At 38.1% G+C, this 27,049-nt stretch overlaps 1 protein-coding gene across 1 annotated transcript in view; it reads left to right on the top strand.

Annotated features, from left to right (window-relative positions):
• The window catches only part of BBOX1 (gamma-butyrobetaine hydroxylase 1), a 70,082-nt gene that overhangs the window by 11,037 nt on the left and 31,996 nt on the right, over positions 1 to 27,049 (top strand). The window contains exon 3 of the mRNA XM_060104955.1: positions 10,289 to 10,487. Within this exon, the coding sequence (XP_059960938.1) occupies positions 10,289 to 10,487 (199 nt within the window). The remainder of the gene's footprint in view (positions 1 to 10,288; positions 10,488 to 27,049) is intronic.

Here is a 27,049-nt window from a genome sequence, read left to right as displayed (position 1 = left end):
CCAGTCTTCCTTCTTCATATTTTTAAAGCATTGTTATATGCCAGGCACAGAGCTCAATGTTTAATATGTATTACTCTATTTAATCCTAGCAACAAATTTACAAAGGCACTATCATTGTAACCAGTTTACACATGAGGAAAATAAGGCTGATAAAAGTAACTAGTCCAAAATCAGAGGCAAAGAAGTAACAGAGCCAAGATTTGACTGAAGAACATCTGCTTTATTGAATGCCTTTCTGTCATCCTCCACCTCTTCTATGTGCTTGCAGCAATTTGTGCCAGCTACTCTTTTTGTGTCGCTGCAATTATTGCACTGAAGGGTCAATGTCGGTGTATTTGACTGTCATCCCCACTAGACAATTGGAATCCAGCAAAATAGCTAATATTAATAACAGGTACCATTTATTGAACATCTTCCATGCATTATATTTATTCAGCAAGTACTTAATGAGTGTCAGCTATGTACCAGCCGCTGTTCTAGGTACTGGGAATGCAGTGATGAACAAAACAGAGGTAGACTTTATCTGTAAGGAGTTTACATTTTGGTAGAGAAAGAGATTGCAAAATTTACAAATTTATCTACATTAAGTCAAGTGGCCATAAGGACTTGGGCACAGGCAGGTTGGTCGATGTGGCAATGGGGTGTATGGAAGTCTCTTCGGAGTCCTTCTAATTTTTTACTGAAATGGGAAGCAAAGTTATCAGCTAAGTATGAATAGGAGGAGGAAGTGTGGGAAGATTGAGGACAGGGAACGTGAGAAACAGTCAGCTAGGGGAGCACAAGATAGAGTTAACTATAGATTAATGGGTGTGCAATAAAATCACTCATCATGGTATGTTTTCCTCCAGCCATGTTCAGCTGCTCTGGGTCAAGTTCAGATTTAATTAAGTATACAATGTCAAGTTCTTTCTAGGTGTCATCTCATTTAAATTTCCCAACAACCCTGCAGGTTGTTTAACTCTGTATTTTCCAGATGAAGAAATTGAACTGAGAGAATGTATCACTTTCTGAAGGTCATGTAGACGGAAAGTATCAGAATTCAGATTTGAATCCACATCTGTCACCTTCAAACCTTGAGTGATGAATTTTGACACAAAGTCCCTATCAAATTGGACCCGCATCCTTGTGCTCGCTTTGGCAGCACATATATTAAAAATTGGACCCACATCCTCAACTCTCTATGTGCTTAGTATGTTCTCAGTGAACTAGCTTTGGAAACTTGGCTGAGGAGGAATTCTTACACATTCTGGTTGACCGAAAAGTTAATATGCGTCAACAGACTTGAGACTGCCAAAACAAGGTTAATTAGATTTAAGCTGCCTGAATAAAAATGTAGTAGCGAGCCCACCATGCCGGCACGCCTATAGTATTATGTCTGATCTGAGATGCCCAGGCTGCTGTGGGACATCAGCAAACTTGAAAGCATCATCCAGAGGAGAGCAGAGAGCATAGTGCAGGGCTTGGGAGCCACAAAACAGGAAAAATATGGGAGAGAAAGAGACTATTTAGCCTTGGAAAGAAAAACTTAGCTCAATGCCTGTCTTTATACACATCTCCAAGACTGCCATATTCTGTGTGATTCTGGAGCACAGAATTAGTGCCTAAAAGAAGGTGACAGAGGTAGATGTGCCTCTGCATAAGGAAGAAGATTGTGTTGATTGGAGCCATCTGGAACCAGGATGGGCTGTGCCATAGAGAGATGTGTGCTCTGGAATTAAAAGCCATCAAGAGGGTGTTCTGTAACCTTTTAAGAGATGTCAGAGGGGATAGTCACAACAAGGACAGAGGGTAAAACTGAACTTTCTGTTAGTCCTGCCAATTCCAATGAAGTCTGAGATAATAATCTCCCTTCTCAACATCCTTTGGTGCTTGTTATCCTTTGACAAATTTTTTTCTGAATATCCAGAGTCTAGTTCTTCGTGTGGGTATCCCAGCTCTGACATATATTAACTGTGTGACGTTGCATAACTTAGGTATGATCCTGACGCCTGTCTAATCTATAAAGGGGGAATAATATAGAACCTCTATTATGGGGTTGTTGTGAGGATTACAGGGATCACTCCATGTAAAGTGCTTAGAAGGGTGCCTGGAATTACAAATGACCAATAAGTGTTCACTCTCATTTTTTCAAATGTTTTTCACACACTCCCCTTTAGTGCTGCTTCATTATTTCATGAGTTCTTGTTTTTTCCAACTAAATTGTCACTCTTGTCATAGGGCTGAGCATATATATATTACTGGGTACTTAATAGTTCAAAACAAAAATGTGTTTCTCTTCTTTCAAACAACGTAAACTTGTTTAGAAACATCTTTTGAACATCCTCAGGGAGACTTTTCAAGTTTGGTGAGATTATCACCTAGAGGAAATGTTTTATGGATTTCTCCATCTTTTAAAATACTAAAGTGTGCTCAAACACTCCTTTTTCAGGGGTTGCTTCTTGTTTGCAGTCATCATTAGGAAATAAGCAAAAATTTGTTTAGGATACAGAACATAGCAGTTTTCTGAAAATCTACTGGGTGCAAGCCCTAGGCTATATACCAGGGGCAGGAAGAGTAAGGGGGCAACAGTGGTGAGGAAATAAAGATAAGCAACAGGATCTCTATAGTTTGCAAGGATCATACAGTCCAGTGGCAGAGAGAGAAAGATAAGGACCTGCCTGACCCACACTTGCTTACTTTTTCCCTTCATCTGCAACACCCACCCCTTTGTCTCATGGGTCCTAGCTTCAGTGACTTTGAGTTCCTCCAACAAGCTAAGAGATCACCCCTCTTCCTACTGTCTTTCCTTGTTAGACACTTTCCCTACCCTTTGAGTGACTGGCTTCTCTCACCTCTCAGGATGTGGCTTAAACAGCTTCTTTTCAGTTACACCTTTCTTATCCGTCATGTCTAAACAAATAAGTTCTTCATCCCACTCCCAATGATTATTTGTCAATATACCCCATTCATTACGCCCACAGCACTTGCTACAATGTTTATTTTTATGTATTTATTTGTTTGCTTCATTGTTTATTCACTTTTTCCATCCCAAAGGCAGCAATCACATCTATTTTTATTCACCAGTGCAACCTCTTTCGCATAGCCAAACTTTCGGCAAATACATGTGGAGTAAGTGAAAGATCCTTTCAGCATAAGGTGGTGAGCACAGGGACTGAGGTGCGTATTGGTGCTGGGGATCACAGAAGATAGCCATCTAACCCAGTCTTGGAGATCCTGAAGGAGGGCATTGCAGAGGCTGTCACTGCCCCATCAGATCTCCTCAGCACTCTTCCCATACTTGCCAACAGTTTGCTATTGCAAGATTGCCAAGCTCCTGGAGGGTCCTCTCTGCCTGAGGGAACATGCTTGGCCAACACCCAGGGAAGGCCAGAAAGACCAAGGAGTGAACACCCAGAAGCAGCTCTCAACCAATAAGGGGTAGGTGTGGGTGGCCTCTGCATCTCAGCTTCATTGTCCCTGGGTGGGACAACTCTGTATCTGAGTATAGTCTACAGTGTTGCCATGAGGTCCAGCAGTGCTGAGCCCCAGCTGCAAAAGCAGTAACCCGTTCATTGAAACACCCTCCAGAGGCCCCCTTCCCTTTCTCACTAACCCATTTCCTATTGGTGCCTACAGGGAGACCTCCTTAGTAAAATTGCATTCAAATCCTCATCTCAAGGTCAGCTTCTGGAAGATCTCAATCTAAAAAAGGACAAGTGACCAGAATTTTGAAAGGTGTGTCGAGTTCACTAGACAAGAGGTAAAAGAATTTCCAAAGAGGGCAGGATTTCATTAGTACAGAGAAGAGAATCAAAGTCCCAAAATCTGGGGGTCAGATTTTGATTATGGCTGGGCCCCTGCAGGATCTTTATAGGGAAAGATAGTAAGCAATCAGCTGATCATCAGCCCATGAGATGAGCTGTTTCAGAGCCAACAACACAGTTCGGTGCAGATAGACAGAAGGTCCTAAACTCTTGAAATAACACATTGCAACCCTGCATGCTGTACTCATGAATCTTTAACTGAAGAGCTTCTTTGTGTCTTTTCCTTTTTTGAAATACAACTCAGGATCCAGGAATGTGAGGCTTAACCCTGAAAAGGAAGCCTTGTACAAATGGTGTCTTGAAAGCCAGCATGTAGCCTGTTCATAAATTTTATGATGTGTGAAGCACATGTTCAAGGAAGTATTTATTAGTAAGTCTATAAGTTAAATTAGAAAGGGTGGTTCATGCCTTAAATATTCCGTCATTTTCCATACTGTTTATGTTTCCAGACCCAAGTGTGAAATTTAAATTTTCTTTTAATGTATTCACCTAACAAATGATTTACTCTAGGTCAGCATGTTTTCTTATGGTCCCCAGTAGTGAAGTTTTGCAGCTGGGGCGGGGGGGGACTGGGAAAATGCTACTAAATTACTTTTTCAATGGCAAAGTTTCTGTACAGAAATCATAGAATGATCTTACTCGTGGATTTATTAAGAAGATGTAGGTTATTTTGCCCGGAAAATTGGAGTATTTTATATCAGGGATGTTTTGATGAATTTGGAAACTGGCTAGTCATAGTGCTGTCTCTGAAAGTCACAATTGGCATAACTGAGTCTGTGAGTGGCTCGTATTAGGACACAGATCCTGTGATGGGTTGTGGCCCTTGGTCACTGATTTTTTTCAAAGCTCCTGCCAAGGTACACCAAAATAGGAGCTATAGTTGGAAAACTGTAAACTCTGTAGAATTTAAAAGGTATTGTGACCAACCCCTGATTGTAAAATCCTATGAATTTGAAATTATGTATAGTACAGACTATGCTATGTATGATATGAACAGCCTTATACTGAGTTTTATACTGAGTCTTTGTGTGAATATGGTTAATTTTACACGTGTAAAGAGTAACAAATTTATTAAAAGAATCTAACTCATTTTGTATTTTTAAAACAAAGAATATCGTGTGTGTATGTGCATGTGTGTTTGAGAGTGTGTGTGTGTGTGTGTGTGTATGTTATTCTATAATGGGAAAATGACTCATGTAGAAACAAAAATTCACTAAAATATGCTATAATTATATATAGATGTATATAGTGTGTGCCCTTAACAGAGCTTTCTTGAATCCACAAAATGCTCAAACTACAAAAGTTTTGAAAATATTTACATCTTGTGAAAGTGTTTTTTCCATCTCTATTTATTACATTTCCCTGCTACACTGTCACTAAAACTCTCTGGAAAGTGATAAAGGCCTTAAGTAAAACCAGACTGGCATGGATCACTGACATATACTGGCATAAATTTAAAAAAAGAAGCTAGCTGATTTTTAAGCTTTGGTTCATTTCACAAAAGCAATGAATAACAATGCTGTCAAAGAGTTGTGCCATGAAACCTAGTCATAAAGCTTTTACTGCATTTAAAATCCTAACTAGGAGGGCTTCCCTGGTGGTGCAGTGGTTGAGAGTCTGCCTGCCGATGCAGGGGACACGGGTTCGTGCCCCGGTCCGGGAGGATCCCACATGCCACGGAGTGGCTGGGCCCGTGAGCCATGGCCGCTGAGCCTGTGCGTCCGGAGCCTGTGCTCCACAACGGGAGAGGCCACAACAGTGAGAGGTCCATGTACTGCAAAAAAAAAAAAAAAAAAAAAAGAAAGAAAAAAAATCCTGACTGGGAACCAAGGTTTATCTTTAAACACTCATGCTTGAACATGTCCAGACAGAGTGTTCCTAATTGTAATTTGCCCTGCTTTCTTTTTCATCTAGAAAGTAGATTTCCTTTGTAGGGGATAGAATAAGCTGCAGACATTCAGACATAGGACTTAAGAATACATGTAACAACAGTATTTCAAGGCATTAAATGTTTATTTTCTGTGTAGTTGTTGAAATTACAGACTTTGGAATTAGTCACCTGAATTTGCCTAACTAGCTCTGCAAATCATTAGCTGAAAGACTTGGATCTCTGTTCCCTTCTCTGTAACATGGGAATACTGAAAGCATCTATCGCATATATTTATTACAGACATTAAAAAAAATAAGGTATGGAGAGCACCTAGCACTGTGCCTGACACCTAGAAAATATTCAGCAAATATTAACTATTATATTATTATTATTATTATTATTATTATTGGTCTACTATGTGTCAGGCACTGTACCAAGCTCCTTGCATAATCTCATTGCATGGTCAACATATGATCTGCAAGGTAAATATAAGTATGGTTATTTTATAAATTAAGAGATGGAGGATCAGCGAAAAGATAAGGAAACAAGCTGGTAAGAAGCAAGACAATGACTCAAACCCAGGCCTCTTTAGCTCCATGTTCTTTATTCTATTCATGTCCTGTTTCATACAGTATCAGTGATATGTGGCTATTTAAGTTTAAATTTAAATCAGTTTGAATTAAATGAAGGAAAATATTTAGTTTCTTCGTTCCACTAGCCACATGCCAAGTCTTGATAGCCACATGTTATTAGCAGCTATGATTCTGGATGGTACAGATAGAGAATATTTCCTTCATCTGTTCTATTTGACAATATTTCAGTCTAGACCATACTATCTCTCCAGTCTGGTTTGCTCTCAATAGGGCAAAAATTTTTTTCTTTTAAATATTATAACAAAGGCTCATCAATTAATTACTTAACCCTTTGTAATAAAGACAACACATTGCTATAGATGGCCATGTAGATCATATCTAATCCATCTAACAGTCTGCACAGGAATGAAAAATTTGCCCTTGGCCAGATCATCACAGTGCCCAAGAACTAGGAGAATCCTCAGCTGTAGTCTAGATGATTTTTTATTCAATAATAAGAACCCATGGTGATGGGAAATCCTAAAGCCAATGTGAAAATGCAAGATGAGTCTCCACCTCTCATCTACCTCTAATACTCTATGGACCTATAACTTTCATTTGGGGCTCAACAAGCTTAAAGTTGTTTTCAATATTTTTTAAATTTTTGGGTGTAGTCTACATAGGTGTAAGCTTTGGAAAGAGGAGATAGTGATTTATTATGTCATTAACACTGATACTTTGCCCAGGAAATTTTTCTCTTAACTGGAAGCCAAATGACTTTTCTAGCTAAGTAGCCAATAAGCAATATTTATGATATGTATCACCTTCTTTTCACGGACCTTTTTGATTAGTATCAGATATTACAATCTGGAGACTGTAAATGAAATGGGCAAATGGGAGTGGCAAAGCAAACAACCATATAATCCAATATTCAAAACAAAGTCGAATAGATTGCCTCTTTGAACAAAAGCTCTTTCATATAAAGCCAACTCTTATTAGAGAGCAGAGTAGTGCAGCAGAACCGCACTGGGCCCATAAAACCAACTTTGATTTCAGAAGAAATAGTTGAGGCATGAGGGACAGACCTGAGGAACTTCATGCATATAAAAGAGCAGCTGGCATCATAGAAGGAGCATTAGGTAAGGGATCAGAAGATCTGATATCTCCATGGTATCCTGAACGTACTTCAACTATAGCATCTACCATATTATGTTATTTATTTTTCAGTGTTTCGAATCTTCCCAGTGTTTTTTTTTTTTAACATCTTTATTGGAGTATAATTACTTTACAATGGTGTGTTACTTTCTGCTTTATAACAAAGTGAATCAGTTATACATATACATATGTTCCCATATCTCTTCCCTCTTGAGTCTCCCTCCCTCCCACCTTCCTTATCCCACCCCTCTAGATGGTCACAAAGCACTGAGCTGATCTCCCTGTGCTATGTGGCTGCTTCCCACTAGCTAGCTATTTTACATTTGGTAGTGTATATATGTCCATGCCGCCCTTTCACTTTGTAACAGCTTACCCTTCCCCCTCCCCATATCCTCAAGTCCATTCTCTAGTAGGTCTGTGTCTTTATCCCTGTCTTACCCCTATGTTCTTCATGACCATTTTTTTTTCTTAAATTCCATATATATGTGTTGGCATATGGTATTTGTCTTTCTCTTTCTGACTTACTTCACTCTGTATGACAGACTCTAGGTCCATCCACCTCATTATAAATAGCTCAATTTCGTTTCTTTTTATGGCTGAGTAATATTCCATTGTATATATGTGCCACATCTTCTTTATCCATTCATCCGATGATGGACACTTAGGTTGTTTCCATCTCCGGGCTATTGTAAACAGAGCTGCAATGAACATTGTGGTACATGACTCTTTTTGAATTATGGTTTTCTCTGGATATATGCCCAGTAGTGGGATTGCTGGGTCATATGGTAGTTCTATTTGTAGTTTTTTAAGGAACCTCCATACTGTTCTCCATAGTGGCTGTACCAATTCACATTCCCACCAGCAGTGCAAGAGTGTTCCCTTTACTCCACACCCTCTCCAGCATTTATCGTTTCCAGATTTTTTGATGATGGCCATTCTGACTGGTGTTTAAAACATAATATGCAAATCATTAGAGAAATGCATATTATGTTTTAATTGTCAGTTTCCTTGTCCAAGTCTCCCATAGACTATGAGTTCCTGAAAACCTACTGCCTATCACAGTGTCTCACAACATGGTAAAATATTAGACTTATTGAAAAAATAAACCAACAAATAATTATTGAGTAGCTAATAGAATCAAGGAAGACAAAGAACCTGTATTTTACACCATCCACCCTCCAAAAAAAATTATGATTATATCCCAAACCCTTCACACCCCATTGTTATTGCTTTAGTCAAATTGCTCTGGCCCATGTACTGAGCTGCTTCTCTTTGCCAAGCTGACTTGGTTTAATAGTAAATTCTAAGTTTTTTCTCTAAAAGCACTTGATAAGAAACACTGAAAAAAAAAGGAGCAGGAACAGCTATAGTTCTTTCAGTTACGGTTAGTCCCACAAAGAGAAGAGTTAAAACAAAAATTAGGAACCAGTTGCTGAATATAAACTTGACTTCCTGAGAAGATACAGTAAGTCACCTGGAATGTATTCAATACTGAAGAATATTAACATTGTCCAAAATAATGAATGCAGCCACTAGGGAGGACTCATTTAGAGTTTGCAATTTAGGTCCTGAAAATTCTGCCTCATTATGCATTATGCAATATTATGCAAACTTTGGCAATATATGTGTTTATAATATGATTAGTTCTCCCCCCCTCCCCGCCCTGATACACACCTGCTCATCTCTGTGAATGTCCTCATGCAACTCGCTGATGGGAGATCAGGAAGTGGCTTCCTGCACCTGTAAGTATCTTTGCTACTACTAAACCAACATCTGACTCCTAAGAAATCCTTGGTTCTGCAGAAACAGCCATGCTGACATCAAAGAAGAAATGATTCCCAATTTACAACTACTACAAGGGAACACTGACCCAATCTTTTGTCTTAAATTGGAGGCTCTGGCATTGTTTTCTGTAACATGACATATATTTCCCAGTTAGAAAAGGGAGGCATTGCATAGGATGATTTTGAGATCATAAGACCTAATTCTGTCACTTGTTAGGAAGGCTTGCCTTCCTAAGGCAAATTCTTTCCCCCAAAATGAAGAAATCAAGTGGATTAGCTAGAGTGGTCTTTGCTGAATGTAATTGTTAATATCTGAGTTATTTTCCTTGACAAAATTATGTCTCCTCTGTGTTATACCTCCTTTGAGAGAGTCTGGTTTGTAAGCAAATTATTTTCTACATTTGTTTTCCTTTCTGTTTTTTTCAAGTAAACATTTTTATGAGCCATAAATCATGAGGGATCAGAAAACAAAGAAAGGTATTTGACTTTATCTCATGTGGTATTGTCACCAAAGTGTTTGTGTGTGCCATGAGCACAACTTTCATCTTTTCCTCCCCATGGACAGTTTTTGCTGACTCCTGTGAACAAGTTGACCCTAGAGAAAGCTTCTTATCAGGTAAAATAAGAGGAAGAAGGAGCAGTTCCACCATGGCAAACACTTCTCACCCCGACCCCCAGGGATAGGCATAAGCTGTTCTAGCACATGATTCTGATTTTATCTCTATTTGGAATTGAGCAATATAACTTGGCTGTTAAAATACACAATATTTCAAGGCTATTTCTAAGCAATGTCCAGGCAGAGAAGCCCTAAGGATCTCTGTATCAGGAGCCATCGCAAGCTAAACAACATTCTCTTGACAAATGTGCTATAGTGAATACCTGTCATGGATCTTCCACAATTGTAGGCAGAAAGCATAGAGTAGACTGGCTTGGGTCCAGGGAAGAAGAGCTGGTAACTTGGGCATTTCTAATATGACTGAAATTTAATCAATTCCATGGTAGAACAAAGGTCAGCTTCCATGAACTAGTCCCTTCTCTGAGGTTCTCACTGTATGTTAAAAACAGTGCAATCCCATCTGGTTTCTTCTTTTTCTTAATTCACAGAATGTCAGTACTGGGGCTCAGAGTTCCAGCTACCTACTCTGGATTTTGAAGATGTTTTAAAAGATGATGAGCATGCATACAGGTGGCTCTCCAGGCTCAAGAAAGTCGGCATAGTGCGACTCACGGGAGCATCTGACAAACGAGGAGAAGTTTTAAAACTTGGGAAAAGGATTGGTTTCCTTTATCTCACATTTTATGGGTGAGTCACCAAATAGTTGGTATTCTGCCATTATATATAGGATTTGATATACTTTCCAGACAGGGGACTCTTTTGATTAATGATATAGAAATTTCCACAATGTCTTGACAGGAAGTCAGATGAGAATCTAAAAGTGGGATTTCTCTGAGAATGACTGGAATGAGGTCAGTTGCCAAAGACAGGATAGTTAAAGGTCGAGGATTAATTTGCTAGGGCCGCACAACAGAATACCATAGACTGGGTGGCTTAAACAACAAAAGTTTATTTCCTCACAGTTCTGAAGGCCAGAAGTCCAAGATCAGGGTGCTGGCAGGTTTGGTTCTTGGTGAGCGCTCTCTTCCTGACTTGCAGTTGGTCACTTTCTCACTGTACCTTCACATGGCCTTTCCTCAGGGTACCTGCACTCCTGTTATCTCTTCCTCTTCTTATAAGGACACCAGTCCTATTGGATTAGGGCCCCATCCTTAAGATTTCACTTAATCGGGAATTCCCTGGCAGTCCAGTGGTTAGGACTCCACGTTCTCACTGGAGAGGGCCCAGGTCCAATCCCTGGTCAAAAAAAAAAAAAAAAAAAAAAGATTTCATTTAACCTTAATCACCTCCTTAAAGGTCCTTTCTCCGAATGTAGTCACATTGAAGTTTAGTGTTTCATCATATGAATTTGGGGAGGACACAATTCAGTCCATACCAAGTGGGATAGAAGACTGTTTCTCTAAGCCTTTTAAAAAATATTCAGCTTTACAAATGTGAACGTTTATTAAAGTTTTACCTCCCAAGAGTTGGCACAAAATTAGGTTGGGCCCTGGGGAAATGAAACCAGCCACCAGATGTTTTAAATAAAGCTAATATGCAGAAAATTAAGTCTACACACTTTAGCAAGTAACAGGAAATACAATTGATTTTAACTTTGGAACAAGAGGCTGTTTGCATAAGAATTGCCTGGGAGGTAACATTAATTATGGATAAGAAAACACTAGCAACAGGAAACACTACCTGGAAGTGGGGGTACGACTGTATTTCTAACCTTTAGGGTGAGCCTGTCATTTGCGATGGAGACACTTATTCTTGGGCTCAGAGTAGAGGGCACTAAAAGTGAAAAGGACCTGCAAAATGAAAAGTTTGCAAACTGGTAGCACATGGGCAGTATTCAGATGTGTTTTGTTTGGCTCACATGATGTTGAAAAAAAATGGAATCAACATTTAAAAACTGGGAGCTTTTACATTAAATATGGAGTTGACTTTTCTTGAAAAATCAAACGTAGCAACAACTGAGCTTAAACCCCTGCTTGCCAGCAACCTTCTGGAGGTAAGAAAAGGCTGAGCCCTGAAGAGAGCATATTCTCACTCTCCAATTTCACGAATTCTGCCTCCCAACTCCCACCTCAGACCTGCAAGAGCCCTGCTAACCTTTGACTTTGCCCTTAGGTTTGCTAATCTAGAGCAAGACCTCGTCTGTAGGTAAACAGAAGGTCAAAAATATTCAGTCACTTGCCTCCAATGATTTGAGCATGTTTATTCATGGTAGAAGACTCTATCATGTTTAGGCTTGGATGACCCAGTCCCCACCCCCATCCCAAGAACAAACTTTTACCATTAGCGAGTTTGTGTCATACAACATTTTTATCTCCCCTACATCTGTAAGAATTTAAGCTGCCTTAACAGATTACAGCAGCAACAGCAGACAAAGGAAAGAGGAAGAGTCTTAAAATTTTTAAGAGCCCCAACTGTATTATTTTCTCTCTATTTATTTTTCACAACATTCTGGAATAGATATTATCCCTGAGTTCACTAATGAGGAAGCTGAAGCCCAGAGAATTAAAGTATAAACCCAAGTTTCCACAGATAGTAAACAAGGAACCAGAGTTGGAATCTGTGTCTGTCCCATCCCTGGGCTTTCTAATCTACCTCACTATCAATCATAGTATGAAGGAAGAACATGGAAAAGATGCTTTAGGGTGCTGGAGGTAAACAGAACACTTCAAATATCTTCTAAGTTCTTTTACTTCATTTTTATTTGCTGACAACAGACTTTTTGCACTGATGCCAACACATTTCACAGTTTTATTACAGTGGCCAAATTTGGGGCTCTTTGTTATGGTTCCCTAACTTCCACCCCCATCCATCACATTAAGGGTCAGATTCTTAATCCTGATTTATGACTTGTGTTTTATTTTGTTTTGTTGTTACAAATCCTAAAAAAGGCTTAATAATTTGGCCACTGATCTAATATTGTGAAATTTATTGGAATGAATACTAAAGGTTTGTTGTCAAAACAAATCAGACTTCCTACTACTCTTTCATTCCCTTTGTCCAAGATCTTTGCATCTGACCACATAGTTTAACTACACAATTTCACCTTCAGCAGTTGATCACATTTCTTCCCTAAATCTCTCAAACTATACCACACTCCAGAAAATGCCTTTTTTTCCACCTTACTGCTTCTTCCACCAATGATTGCCAAGATCTCTTTTTTTAATTTTTAATTTTTTTTTTTTTTTGGTAATTTCTAATTCCCTACCTCAAGAACTTAACGATGAGAACGGTTTTGTTGTTGTTGTTGTTGTAACTTTGATTTTGTTTGTTTGCTTACTTGTTTGGGGGTGGTTATCAACAGAATGAGAAAAGTGAATATTTTCCCCGAAGTTACTTGCCTTTTCTATACTGTTGTTAGGGTAACATGAGACTTAAAAAAAGGGAGATATTTAAGACAATGTTTCTCAACCTAGGCTGCACAGTGGAATAACCAATTTAAAAAATACTGACATCTGGGTCCCATCTCCAGAAATATTTTTTTTAACAGGCCTTGGATTTGGCCTGGGTATCAGGAATTTTAGAAACACTTCAGGAGATACTCATTTGCAGCAAAGGTCATAAGCCTCTGGTTGAGAGGAAGGGTAGTTCAAGAGAAGGCAGGTCACAGGTGGTATGAAGCTTGGTTTCTTTACATCCTCTGAACTCTCACAATTATGTAGACTAAATGGCACTTGTCATGTTCTTCTTTGTACTGTGGTAATGCCTGGACATGACTTTAGAACAGAATCAGTAGCTGCCTTAGACAGGGTCTCTCCCTTTTATATCTTTGTTTCTCCACTGGCTTTACTCTTATTTAGTTATTTATTTATTTATTTTTGCTGTGTTGGGTCTTCGTTTCTGTGCGAGGGCTTTCTCTAGTTATGGCAAGTGGGGGCCACTCTTCATCGTGGTGCACGGGCCTCTCACTGTCGCGGCCTCTCTTGTTGTGGAGCACAGGCTCCAGATGCGCAGGCTCAGTAGTTGTGGCTCACGGGCTTAGTTGCTCTGCGGCATGTGGGATCTTCCCAGACCAGGGCTTGAACCCGTGTCCCCTCCATTGGCAGGTAGATTCTCAACCACTACGCCACCAGGGAAGCCCTGGCCTTACTCTTGTTTGAAAAATAACTAGTTGGTGAGTGAGTGAACGGAAAGAATAAATGAAGGCAATAAATAATGAAGGCAATAATAATAATGCCAGAAATAGGAGAGGGACAGAGAAAGGAAAGTGGGGAATGTTAAAGGTAAACTTTGTTTTCCGGATAGATTTTTCAAGGAGCCTGGTTTCCGCTCTTGCTTAGATGCCAAAAACAATAATAGCTTGATGCTACTTCACACGTGCTTGCCTTGGGAAACTAACCTAGTACTTTTCCATTCGAATAGGGTTACTAGTTTAGAGAATTTAAACGGCGTGGGTCTAAAGTGAGAATTATAATGACTATTTTGGGGTTTTGGCTGCCATCTACATTGTTAGATTGTTGGTTGGATAAACAAAAACAGTAGATTCCAGAACTTTCTGTAGTTTTAGCATATGGTAGGCAAGGAATAAATGTATAATGAATAAATTCACACCTAGTTTTTAAAAGACTATAAAGCAGCTGACAAATGCAATAATTATTAGAGCATTTCATATTATAAAATTATGTTCACCTACTAAATCAAAATGGCAATAGCTTTGAGGATAAATGTTTACATCATTTTCCACAGCTGTATTTTCTCAGATACTTGTCATTTTTTGACAGTGCATCACCTAGGCAATATTTTTTCATGTAGCCATATGAAATGCTCAGTAACCTTACTGCCTTAATGATGAAATATTTCCTGGGAGAAAAGAATAAGAGTTGGTAAAGAAACCTCCATTGTCAATTTTGTCAAATACATATACATGTGGAGCAGTATGTAAAAAGATGACCTTTTCAGGAGGATTTAAACCTTTGACTTGGAACAATGTAGTTTTTACAGAATGAGGCCAAAAGCCTCATCCCATATCCCTGACCACACCCTGCCCCCACAAAAGGAATAAAAATAGCTTTCTGAATCATTTCTTTATTGAACAAAATATCTGAATTTTATGACATAATTTAACCCAATGGGAAATAGTCATTGTAAACTACACTCCACTGCCATCTTCAATGACTGAATGCAAGTTAGAATAATGCATTCGATAATGCATCCTACAGAGTAAACCTTAAAGAAAGTACAATCACTGTCAATAAAAGAGAATGTCCTGGTCGGTGGTATTGTCATCTTACTCATCCATACAACAACCATTCCTTGAATACTTCACCACATGCAAGGCACCATGCCAGGCATTTTGTTCTGAACTAGATCTGGGTTTCTACTTTATGGAAAACTATCTTTGGTGATTGCTGTATATGGGTGAATATAAAGAGTTGAGTTGACTTCATCTAGATCATCTGGAACAATAAATATTCCATAAAACCAAGGAACAAACTGTAAAGTACCCCTGGACTTTTGGCATCACAAATGAGGGAACAAGATAGTCAATACATGCCAACAGTAAATAAAAGGTAGCACATAGCTGAAGGGTGATACTCTCCCAGCCTGGTGAAAGCATGGTGAAGATGGGGTGATATTCAGCTATCAATATGGCAACTAGAGAGAATGAAACCAGACTCCTTAAACTTACACAGGCTACCACTGTATAAATAGGTGTGACATTACTACATACATATTTACTTATGACTATATAATTCCATACAGCTCCTCCTCCCCATCTCAAGCTAGCCCAACTTAGATGCAAACCATTTTATCCACCAAAGAGAGTTGATGGGGAACAACTACAGCCATAGTTCCTTTCTCACGTTGCTCAGATTGCTTTCCTCCCTTCCAACTTAACACCTTCTTTCTTGCATGCATCTCCCTCACTTTTCCATCTCCTTTATCCTGTCTACAAACAACCTGTTCCAAGTCCTCCTCTGATTTTGACTGCTTTTTGGCCTTTCGTGCCCTAGTTGCTTGACCTATTAATCTTCCCCCTCCTGTGTTCCAACCACTATCCCTGCTACATCCTCCCTTGATCTGGTAGCCTCTGCAGTTTTAAGGGAGAGAACCCCTCTCCCAACCTCAGCTCTGTGAGATCACTCCCAGCGCCACATCCCCATGCCCAGGAATTACAAGAAAACAAAATAAGTACTTTACTACTCATCCTAGGAGCCAGTTTTGCATTCTGAACCGCCCATCCAGAAAGAGAGGTGGAAATTCCCTTCTCTCTCATATATTCCTAATATCTAGTTAGGCAATTTCTGTTTCCTGTGGAAGATTCCACTTTTAGGGATAATGCATGCAGTGTGAAAGAAAATAAAACTACTGTGTTGTAAAATATCACCACTGTTAGTTTGCTGGGTTGTAGTAATATTTGCTAGTCATCATATTTTGAGACTGTAATTAAGACAACAATGAGAAGTTCACATGCTCTTCCCTAAAAAGGCAAAAGCATAACCTGAGAATTTCTTCTCTTATTAGTTGGACAACTAAATTAACTGGTGAGGTCAGGGTATTACTATTTATATATATATATGTGTGTGTGTGTGTGTGTGTGTGTGTGACACAGAGATGGGGTGGGAGAGGAGGGTTCAACATCATATTTTTTAGTGTTTGCCATTAATATTGTGTATTAACTAGTTACCTTGCTTGTGACTATTAGCCAGGATAACCTTTGAAAATAAGGCATGTGTATCTCATTGCCATTGCCACCGTCATATTGAGCTCTTTTCAGGCAGAAATGGTGGCCTGCTCAGTACTAGCTTGGTGTCTCACACACACTTACCTCTCAGGAAACGTTAATGAAAGGGAATGTATGCTGTGATATTGAGAAATTCCATTTGATCAAGACATCAAAAATTCTTTCTTAGCATTGTTGACATTTATCAGTCTTTAGAAAATTTACCTCATGAACAACTCATCAGAAAGTCAAGAGGAAGAAAAATACAAATTTCAACCTTAGCTAGCAAAACTCCTCTTTTCCAGATCAGAGCCCAGAAGTTCAGTTCTTTCTTCCTCTTTCTTCTTTCTAAGAATATTTTATTTTCTAGCACAAGCAAGATGCAGTAACACATGTAACAAGGATTAGACTAAGAGGAATAATCAGGTGAAAATTAAAAAATATATTTTTCTGAAACACTAATATCAGGAATAAAATAAAGATGATGAGAGACAATGAGGAATAGGGGTAAAAGCAAAGAAATTTATGAATCTTGGTGGTGGTCAAATTTTATCTTGTGGAGACAGCATGAAAGATACGTAAATGCTGAATAAAACTTATAAGGCCACAAATTGTAGTGGAAAATAAATAAACACTTTGAAACACTTCCTTCCAAAAAGTTTAGGAAAGAATTGAGGACCCAATGCCCCAGAGCATCTGTATTGCCTTACTGCCCAGAGAGCTGCCCATGGGACCAATAGGGAAGCAGAGCTTAATCATGGCTTCACCACCAGCTATTTGTAGGTGAGAAGTTGGTGTAAACTTTTCTTTTAGTTTCCCAGAGTTCTATGATTCTCCTCTACTGAGGCCTTGTTTCTCTTTCTAAAGGAGTGTTTTAATACCTATCATGCCCTTTGAGGCCTTTGAATGAAAATTTGCTGGAAAAAATCAAAAAATGCTACTATTACTGCTGAGTTTTGCATCTGCAAGAGTACCTTGCATGCAGGCTTCATGAGATGAATAAAATAATGTCAAACAGCAAATGTTTCTATTGGGCTGTTTGTCAAATACACCAGCCAAGCCAGTTAAGAATTAACATTATTGAAATAGCCTCTGGGGAGGACAAACATATCTCCTTTCCAGCATTCACTGGATTTCTGCTAGCATTTCTGTAAACCAGCCCAGCAGCACTTCACACATTAGCTTGTATTAGAGATTGAGGATGTATGAGTGAAAAATATGATTATTCTTTGGCATCTGGCCCCTTAGAAATTGCTCCTATCATTACTACTTCCTCCAGATCTGACTTTGAAACAGCTACTTGCTTGATATACATGTTACTAGAAAACATTTGTGAAGTGTGGGGACTGAAGAGGGAGAGAAAAAACAAGTTTACCCATTTTGCTGAAGTTTCTAGCCAAGCAATTGCTAGAGAAAACCACACAGCCCTTCTTGAATAAGAATGGCTATAAAATAACAACTAACCTAGAAGCAATTCAGACTTGGGAAGAAAACAAAGAAAACTTGTCTGAGTTCTGAATTGAGTTGTAATTTCATCCTACTTTGTGAAAAATCTGCACTGAGATTTCTTAATGAGTTGTTTTAGATTTAGTACTGATCACAGTATTTGAGGATTGGGTTGGGGGAAGCTTTAAAATGTGTATTCCTCTGAGTATTAGGGTTTCCCAAGCAGAGTAACAAGCTGTGTTCTTTCGGCCATTGTGAGTCCCAGTTTATGTTATCAGCCAAGAGCCAGTCTCTGGAGTTCCCTTTGTTATCTTAGGTTTCACGGTAAAGTAGCTGCCAAAAAAACCACTTGAGTATGAGGTCATCTCATGAATGAAAGGAAAAATAATTTCTGTATCTGATGCTCCTCTAGAAATCACTTGAGGAAATTTATAGGCTACCCTACTAAGGCAGTTGCTTTTACACAAGCCCTCTGATCCCCATTACCTCCTTGGTTATACTCTGCACAGCCAAGACAGGCAGCTGCTGTTATTGGGATGGGAGAAAATAATTTTCTATTAAGCACTTTTTATGTGCTAAGTATTGAGCTCTATGCTTTACCATCATGATCTTGAATCTTGACAATTCTGATAAGAATCATTATCCCCATCTTAAAAGTAAAGAAACTGAGGCAGAAGAATCAGCTGCAAACTCAGGTTTACTTGACTCAGCAGTCTGTAATCTTTCCTTTACAACACGCCACTATGGTGGTTTGTTGATATTAACATTTTCCCATAATCCCTAATGCCATAATAATTGTTGACTAACAAATGTGTCTTCGACTCATACTGCTAGCCCAGATGCAAGGGAATAATTTGACAGGATTATGTGGAAAGTTCTCAAACTAAACCATAATGACAGTACCAGACTATTCATTCCCTTCCCCTCTTTTAAATTCAAATTATAGCCAACTGTTTATGCAAAGGGAAAATGACAGTTGACAAACAGATAACTTGTCACAAGAGAAGATAAAGTTTATTTTTTTTTCTTTTTTAAAAAAAATTTTAATTTTATTTTATTTATTTTTTTTATAGAGCAGGTTCTTATTAGTCATCAATTTTATACACATCAGTGTATACATGTCAATCCCAATCATCCAATATGTCACACCACCACCACCACCACCCCACCACTTCCCCCGCCCACGGTGTCCATACGTTTGTTCTCTACATCTGTGTCTCAGTTTCTGCCCTGCAAACCGGTTCATCTGTACCATTTTTCTAGGTTCCACATATAGGCGTTAATATACGATATTTGTTTTTCTATTTCTGCCTTGCTTCACTCTGTACGACAGTCTCTAGATCCATCCACGTCTCAACAAATGACCCAATTTCGTTCCTTCTTATGGCTGACTAATATTCCATTGTATATATGTACCACATCTTCTTTATCCATTTGTCTGTCGATGGGCATTTAGGTTGCTTCCATGACCTGGCTATTGTAAATAGTGCTGCAATGAACATTGGGATGCATGTGTCTTTTTAATTTATAGTTTTCTCTGGGTATATGCCCAGTAGTGGGATTGCTGGATCATATGGTAATTCTATTTTTAGTTTTTTAAGGAAACTCTATACTGTTCTCCATAGTGGCTGTATCAATTTACATTCCCACCAACAGTGCAAGAGGGTTCCCTCTTCTCCACACCCTCTCCAGCATTTGTTGTTTGTAGATTTTCTGATGATGGCCATTCTAACTGGTGTGAGGTGATATCTCATTGTAGTTTTGATTCCACAGGCTGCAGGATTGTAGGTTTTCTTGCTTCTAAAGTTTATATTTTAATGGTTCACATTAATAATCTAAACTAGCATCCAATTCTTGTTCTGATGAAATAAATTAAGCACAGTTTTCCTTTCACCCCCCATAAAACTATTAAATATGCTTAATGTGGAAATCTTATAGTTTTTTTTTTTTTTGCAATGTACTACGTTCTAAGTTTTTCCTAATGAAGGCCTTTGGAACTTTGGAGCAAATTGCTGTAACGTTTTTCTTTATGTTTTTAGAGGCCGCTGCCATCTTTCTATCATTACCTGTCTTCATTTTTATTGTTGGGAGTATTATTAACCTTTAAAAATAAATTTTCAAAAAATACTTCTCATGGTAGAATATAGATACAGAAAAATCACATAAAACAAATGTATAGCTTAATGAATTACTAAGGCAAACACCCTTAAATACCATCTAGTTCAAGAAATGGAACATTGCCAGCCACTCTACAGCCCATCCACAAGTCCTAACCAATCACAAACCTCTCTTTTCTCCACACATGTAATAGTGCCCCTGAATTTTAAGGTATTCACTATCATATTCACTTACATGGTTTTCTACTTTAAAGTATTAGCACCCAAGTGTGACTTCCTTAGCACTACAGTTTGGTTCCCCAACTTTTTAGTTTTCTGATATCCTTTTTCCTTACCTACAATCAGTTCTATTTGTAAACATAAATTTATTAATCAGAACCAGTGCTATGTCAATGTATTTCTATTCACTTCGGTTGCCTGAAGCCCATTCTCTTGTAAATTCCTCAGGAAGAACTCATGGGAACAATAGTCTCTGAATTCTTGCATATTGAAAGCAACTTAAGACCTTTATACTTGAAAATCAGCTTGGCTGAATATCAAATTCTTGGCTCACAGCATCTCTAAGATGTCAGTATGGTTTTATTGGTAATCTAATTTTCTTTTCCTTATAAATAATTTGATATTTTTACCAAGATTCTCAAAAGATTTTATTTTCTTTAAAGACCAGTAATTTTATAGACGAATTCTTCATGTTGGTTGCTCTGGAGTAAATTTTTCAGGGAGTATATGGGTTGATCTTTCAGTGTGCAGTTTCGAATCTCACTTTTTTAATTTCAAGAATTTTTTTGAGTTGTAGATTTTAGTATTTATTCTGTTCTTTACTTTGAGTTTCTTCTCTTAGGACACCTATTATGTATATATTAAATCATCTTTGCCTATCCTCTTAATATGTTACTTTCTCTCAAATGTTCTTACCTTATTTTTAAAATTTTTTAATTGAAGTATAGTTGATTTAGAATGTGTTAATTTCTGCTATACAGCAAAGTGACTCAATAATACACATATATACTTTTTAACATTCTTTTCCATTATGGTTTATCCCAGGATATTGAATATAGTTCCCTGTCCTATACAGTAGGACCTCATTGTTAATCCATTCTATATGTAATAATTTGCATCTCCTTACCCCAAACTTCCAATCCATCCTTCCTCCAACCCCCTCCCCCTTGGCAGCCACAAGTCTGTTCTCGTGATCATGGTATCTTCCCTGCCAGGTAAGTATATAAGTTTGTTCTCTGTGTCTGTGACTCTGTTTTAGTTTCATATATAAATTCATTTCTGCCATATCTCAGAATCCCCATATAAGTGATATCATACGGTATTTGTCTTTCTCTTTTTGACTTACTTCACTTAGTATGATAATCTCTAGTTGCATCCATGTTGCTGCAAATGGCATTATTTTGTTCTTTTTTATGGCTGAGTAGTATTCCATTGTATATATGTGCCACATCTTCTTTATCCATTCATCTTCTGATGAACACTTAGGTTACTTCCATGTCTTGGCTATTGTGAATAGTGGTGCTGTGAACATTGGGGTGCCTGTATCTTTTTGAATTAGACCTTTTGTCTTTTTCCAGATATATGCACAAGAGTGGGATTGCTGGGTCATATGGTAATTCTACTTTTAGTTTTCTAAGAAACTTCCATACTGTTTTCCATAGTGGCTGCACCAGTGTACATTCCCACCAACAGTGTAGGAGGGTTCCCTTTTCTCCATACCCTCTCCAGTGTTTGTTGTTTGTAGATTTTCTGATGATGCCCATTCTGACTGGTGTGAGGTGATACCTCATGCCTCCCATTCCGTAGGTTGTCTTTTTGTTTCGTTTATGGTTTCCTTTGCTGTGCAAAAGCTTGTAAGTTTGATTAGGTCCCATTTGTTTATTTTTGTTTTTATTTCTATTGCCTTGGAAGACTGACCTAAGAAAACATTGATATGATTTATGTCAGAGAATGTTTTACCTATGATCTCTTGTAGGAGTTTTATGGTATCATATCTTATGCCATTTTGAGTTTATTTTTGTGTATGGTGTTAGGGTGTATTGTAACTTCATTGATTTACATGCTCCTGTCCAACTTTCCCAGCACCACTTGCCGAAGAGACTGTCTTTCTCCCATTTTATATTCTTCCCTCCTTTGTTGAAGATTAATTTACTGTAGGAGTGTGGGCTTATTTCAGGGCTCTCTGTTCTGTAAAATTGATCCATATGTATGTTTCTGTGACAATATCACATTGTTTTGATTACTGTAACTTTGTAGTATTGTCTGAGTGTAGGAGAGTTTTGCCTCCTGCTTTGTTATTTTTCCTTAGGATTGCTTTGGCAATTCTGGGTCTTTTATAGTTTCATATAAATTTTAGGATAATTTATTCTAGTTTTGTGAAAAATATCATGGGTAATTTGATACCTCTTTTTTTAACATCTTTATTGGAGTATAATTACTTTAAAATGGTGTGTTAGTTTCTTCTGTATAACAAAGTGAATCAGCTATACGTATACATATACCCCCATATCTCCTCCCTTTTGCATCTCCATTCCACCCTCCCTATCCTCTCTAGGTGGTCACAAAGCATCAAGCTAATCTCCCGCTGCTATGCTGCTGCTCCCCACTATCTATTTTACATTTGCTAGTGTATATATGTCCATGTCACTCTCACTTCATCCTAGCTTACCCTTCCCCCTCCCCATGTCCCCAAGGCCATTCTCTACGTCTGCGTCTTTATTCGTGTCCTGCCTCTAGGTTCTTCAGAACCATTTTTTTTATATTCCATATATATGTGTTAGCATACAGTATTTATTTTTCTCTTTCTGACTTATTTCACTCTGAATGACAGACTCTAGGTCCATCCACCTCACTACAAATAACTCAGCTTTGTTTCTATTTATGGCTGAGTAATATTCCATTGTGCATATGTGCCACATCTTCTTTATCCATTCATTTGTCGATGGACACGAAGGTTGTTTCCATGTCCTGGCTATTGTAAATAGTGCTGCAATGAACATTGCGATACATGACTCTTTTTGAATTATCAGTTTACATTCCCACCAACAGTGCAGTAGGGTTCCCTTTTCTCCACACCCTCTCCAGCATTTATTGTTTGTAGACATTTTGAGGATGGCCATCCTGACTGGTGTGAGGCGATACCTCATTGTAGTTTTAATTTGCATTTCTCTAACGATTAGTGGTGTTGAGCATCTTTTAATGTGTTTGTTGGCAATCTGTATATCTTCTTGACAGAAATGTTTATTTAGGTCTTCTGCCCATTTTAGGATTGGGTTGTTGGTTCGTTTGATATTGAGCTGCATGAGCTGCTTGTATATTTTGGAGACTAATCCTTTGTCAGTTCCTTCATTTGCAAATATTTTCTCCCATTCGGAGGGTTGTTTTTTCATCTTGTTTATGGTTTCCTTTGCTGTGCAAAAGCTTTTACATTTCATTAGGTCCCATTTCTTTATTTTTGCTTTTATCTCCATTACTCTAGGAGGTGGATCAAAAAGGATCTTGTTGTGATTTATGTCATAGAGTGTTCTGCCTATGTTTTCCTCTAAGAGTTTGATAGTGTCTGGCTTTATATTTAGGTCTTTAATAAATTTTGAGTTTATTTTTGTGTATGGTGTTAAAGAGTGTTCTAATTTCATTCTTTTATATGTAGCTGTCCAATTTTCCCAGCACCACTTATTGAAGAGGCTGTCTTTTCTCCATTGTATACTCTTGCCTCTCTTATCTAAGATAAGGTGACCATATGTGTGTGGGTTTATCTCTGGGCTTTATATCCTGTTCCATTGATCTATACTTCTGTTTTTGTGCCAGTACCAGACTGTCTTGATTACTGTAGCTTTGTAGTATAGTCTAAAGTCTGGGAGCCTGATTCCTCCAGCTCCATTTTTCTTTCTCAAAGTTGCTTTGGCTATTCAGGGTCTTTTGTGTTTCCATACAAACTGTAAAATTTTTTGTTCTAGCTCTGTGGAAAATGCCATTGGTAGTTTGATAGGTATTGCATTGACTCTGTAGATTGCTTTAAGTAGTATAGTCATTTTCACTTTGTTGATTCTTCTAATCCAAGAAGATGGTATATCTCTGCATCTGTTTGTATTATCTTTGATTTCTTTCATCAGTGTCTTATAGTTTTCAAAATACAGGTCTTTTACCTCCTTAGGTAGGTTTATTCCTAGGTATTTTGTTCTTTTTGTTGCAATGGTAAATGGTAGTGTTTCCTTAATTTCTCTTTCAGAATTTTCATCATTAGTGTTTAGGAATGCAAGAGAGTTCTGTGCATTAATTTTGTATCCTGCTACTTCACCAAATTCATTGAGTAGCTCTAGTAGTTTTCTGGTAGCATCTTTAGGATTCTCTATATACAGTATTATGCCATCTGCAAACAGTGACAGTTTTACTTCTTCTTTTCCAACTTGGATTCCTTTTATTTCTTTTTCTTCTCTGATTGCTGTTGCTAAAACTTCCAAACCTATGTTGAATAATAATGGTGAGAGTGAGCAACCTTGTCTTGTTCCTGGTCTTAGTGGAAATGTTTTCAGTTTTTCACCATTAAGAATGATGTTGGCTGTGGGTTTGTCATATATCGTCTTTATTATGTTGAGGTAAGTTCCCCCTATGCCTACTTTCTGCAGGGTTTTTATCATAAATCGGTGTTGAACTTTGTCAAAAGCTTTTTCTACATCTATTGAGATGATCATATGGTTTTTATCCTTCAATTTGTTAATATGGTTTATCACATTGATTGATTTGTGTATTTTGAAGAATTCTTGCATCCTGGGATATACTCCACTTGATCATGCTGTATCATCCTTTTAATGGGCTGCTGGATTCTCTTTGCTGGTATTTTGTTGAGGATTTTAGCATCTATGTTCATCAGTGATATTGGTCTGTAGTTTTCTTTTTTTGTGACATCTTTGTCTGTTTTTGGTATCAGGGTGATGCTGGCCTTGTAGAATGAGTTTGGTAGTGTTCCTCCTTCTGCTATATTTTGGAAGACTTTGAGAAGGATAGGTGTTAGCTCTTCTCTAAATGTTTGATAGAATTCGCCTGGGCAGCCTCTGGTCCTGGGCTTTTGTTTGTTGGAAGATTTTTAATCACAGTTTCAATTTCACTGCTTGTGATTCATTTGTTTATATTTTCTATTTCTTCTGGGTTCAGTCTCAGCAGGTTGTGTTTTTCTGAAAATTTGTCCATTTCTTCCAGGCTGTCCATTTTATTGGCATATCATTGCTTGTAGTGATCTCTCATGATTCTTTGTATTTCTGCAGTGTCAGTTGTTATTTCACCTTTTTCATATCTAATTCTATTGATTTGAATCTTCTCCCTTTTTTTGTTGATAAGTCTGGCTAATGGTTTATCAATTTCATTTATCTTCTCAAAGAACTAGCTTTTAGTTTTATTGATCTTGAGTATGGTTTCCTTCATTTCTTTTTTATTTATTTTGATCTGATCTTTATGACTTCTTTCCTTCTGCTACTTTGAACTTTTCTGTTCTTCTTTCTCTAATTGCTTTAGCTGTAAGTTTAGGTTGTTTATTTGTGGTGTTTCTTCTTTCTTTAGGTAAGATTTTATTGCTATAAACTTCTCTCTTAGACTGCTTTTGCAGCATCCCATGGGTTTTGTGTCATCATGTTTTCATTGTCATTTGTTTCTAGGTATTTCTTGATTTCCTCTTTGATTTCTTCAGTGATCTCTTGGTTATTTAGTAATGTATTGTTTAGCTTCCATGTGTGTATTTTTTCCTCTAATTGATGTCTAGTCTTATAGGGTTGTGGTCGGAAAAGACACTTGATAACGATTTCAATTTTCTTAAGTTTACCAAGGCTTGATTTATGACTCAAGATATGATCTATCTTGGAGAATGTTCCATGAGCACTTAAGAAGAAAGTGTATTCTGTTGTTTTGGGATGGAATGTCTTATAAATATCAATTAAGTGCATCTTGTTTAATATGTCATTTAAAGCTTGTGTTTCCTTATTTATTTTCATTTTGAATGATCTGTCCATTGGTGAATGTGGGGTGTTAAAGTCCCCTACTCTTATTGTGTCACTGTAGATTTCCCCTTTTATGGCTGTTAGCATTTGCCTTATGTAGTGAGGTGCTCCTATGTTGGGTGCATAAATATTTACGATTGTTATATCTTCTTCTTGGATTGATCTCTTGATCATTATGTAGTGTCCTTTGTCTCTTGTAATACTCTTTCTTTGCAGGTGAACTGCCTATTTCCTCTTCATTTGTTTGGTCTGGTGGGTTTTTACCTTGCTCCATAATCTGCTGTTTGTTTCGCTGTCTTCTCATTTTGCTTACTTTACTGTGTTTGGCGTCTACTTTTGGCAAGTTGCAGGTTTGTAGTTCCCATTGTTTTTGGTGTCTGCCTTCAGTCGGTAAGGTTGGTTCAGTGGGTTGTGCAGGCTTCCTGGTACAGGGGACTAGTTAGTGCCGGTGTTCTGGTGGATGAGGGTGGATCTTGTCTTTCTGGTGGGCAGGACTGCACCCGGTGGTGTGTTTTGTGGTGTCTGTGAACTTAGTATGATTTTAGGCAGCCTCTCTGCTAATGGGTTGGGTTGTTTTCCTGTCTTGCTAGTTGTTTGGCATGGGGTGTCCAGCACTGTAGCTTGCTGGTCGTTTACTGGAGCTGGGTCTTAGCGTTGAGACAGAGATCTCTGGGAGAGCTCTTGCCAACTGATATTACATGTGGCTGGGTGGTCTCTGGTGGTCCAATGTCCTGGACTCTGCTCTCCCACCTCAGAGGCTCAGACCTGACACCTGGCTGGAGCACCAAGACCCTCTCAGCCACGGGGCTTAGAACAAAAGGGAGGGAAAAAAAGAAAGATAAAATAATAAAATAAATAAAGTTATTAAAATTAAAAATATATAATTAAAATTTTAAAAATGAAAAAGTCGTTTAAAAAAGAGAGCAACCAAACCAATAAACAAATCCACCAATGATAACAAGCACTAGAAACTATACTAAAAGAAACGGACAGACATAACCTTAGGACAAATGGTAAAAGCAAGCCTATACAGACAAA

This window comes from Mesoplodon densirostris, chromosome 7 (genome assembly GCF_025265405.1).
Source record: "Mesoplodon densirostris isolate mMesDen1 chromosome 7, mMesDen1 primary haplotype, whole genome shotgun sequence".
Classification (NCBI taxonomy): domain Eukaryota; kingdom Metazoa; phylum Chordata; class Mammalia; order Artiodactyla; family Ziphiidae; genus Mesoplodon; species Mesoplodon densirostris.
This window is presented reverse-complemented; position numbering and strand designations above follow the sequence as displayed.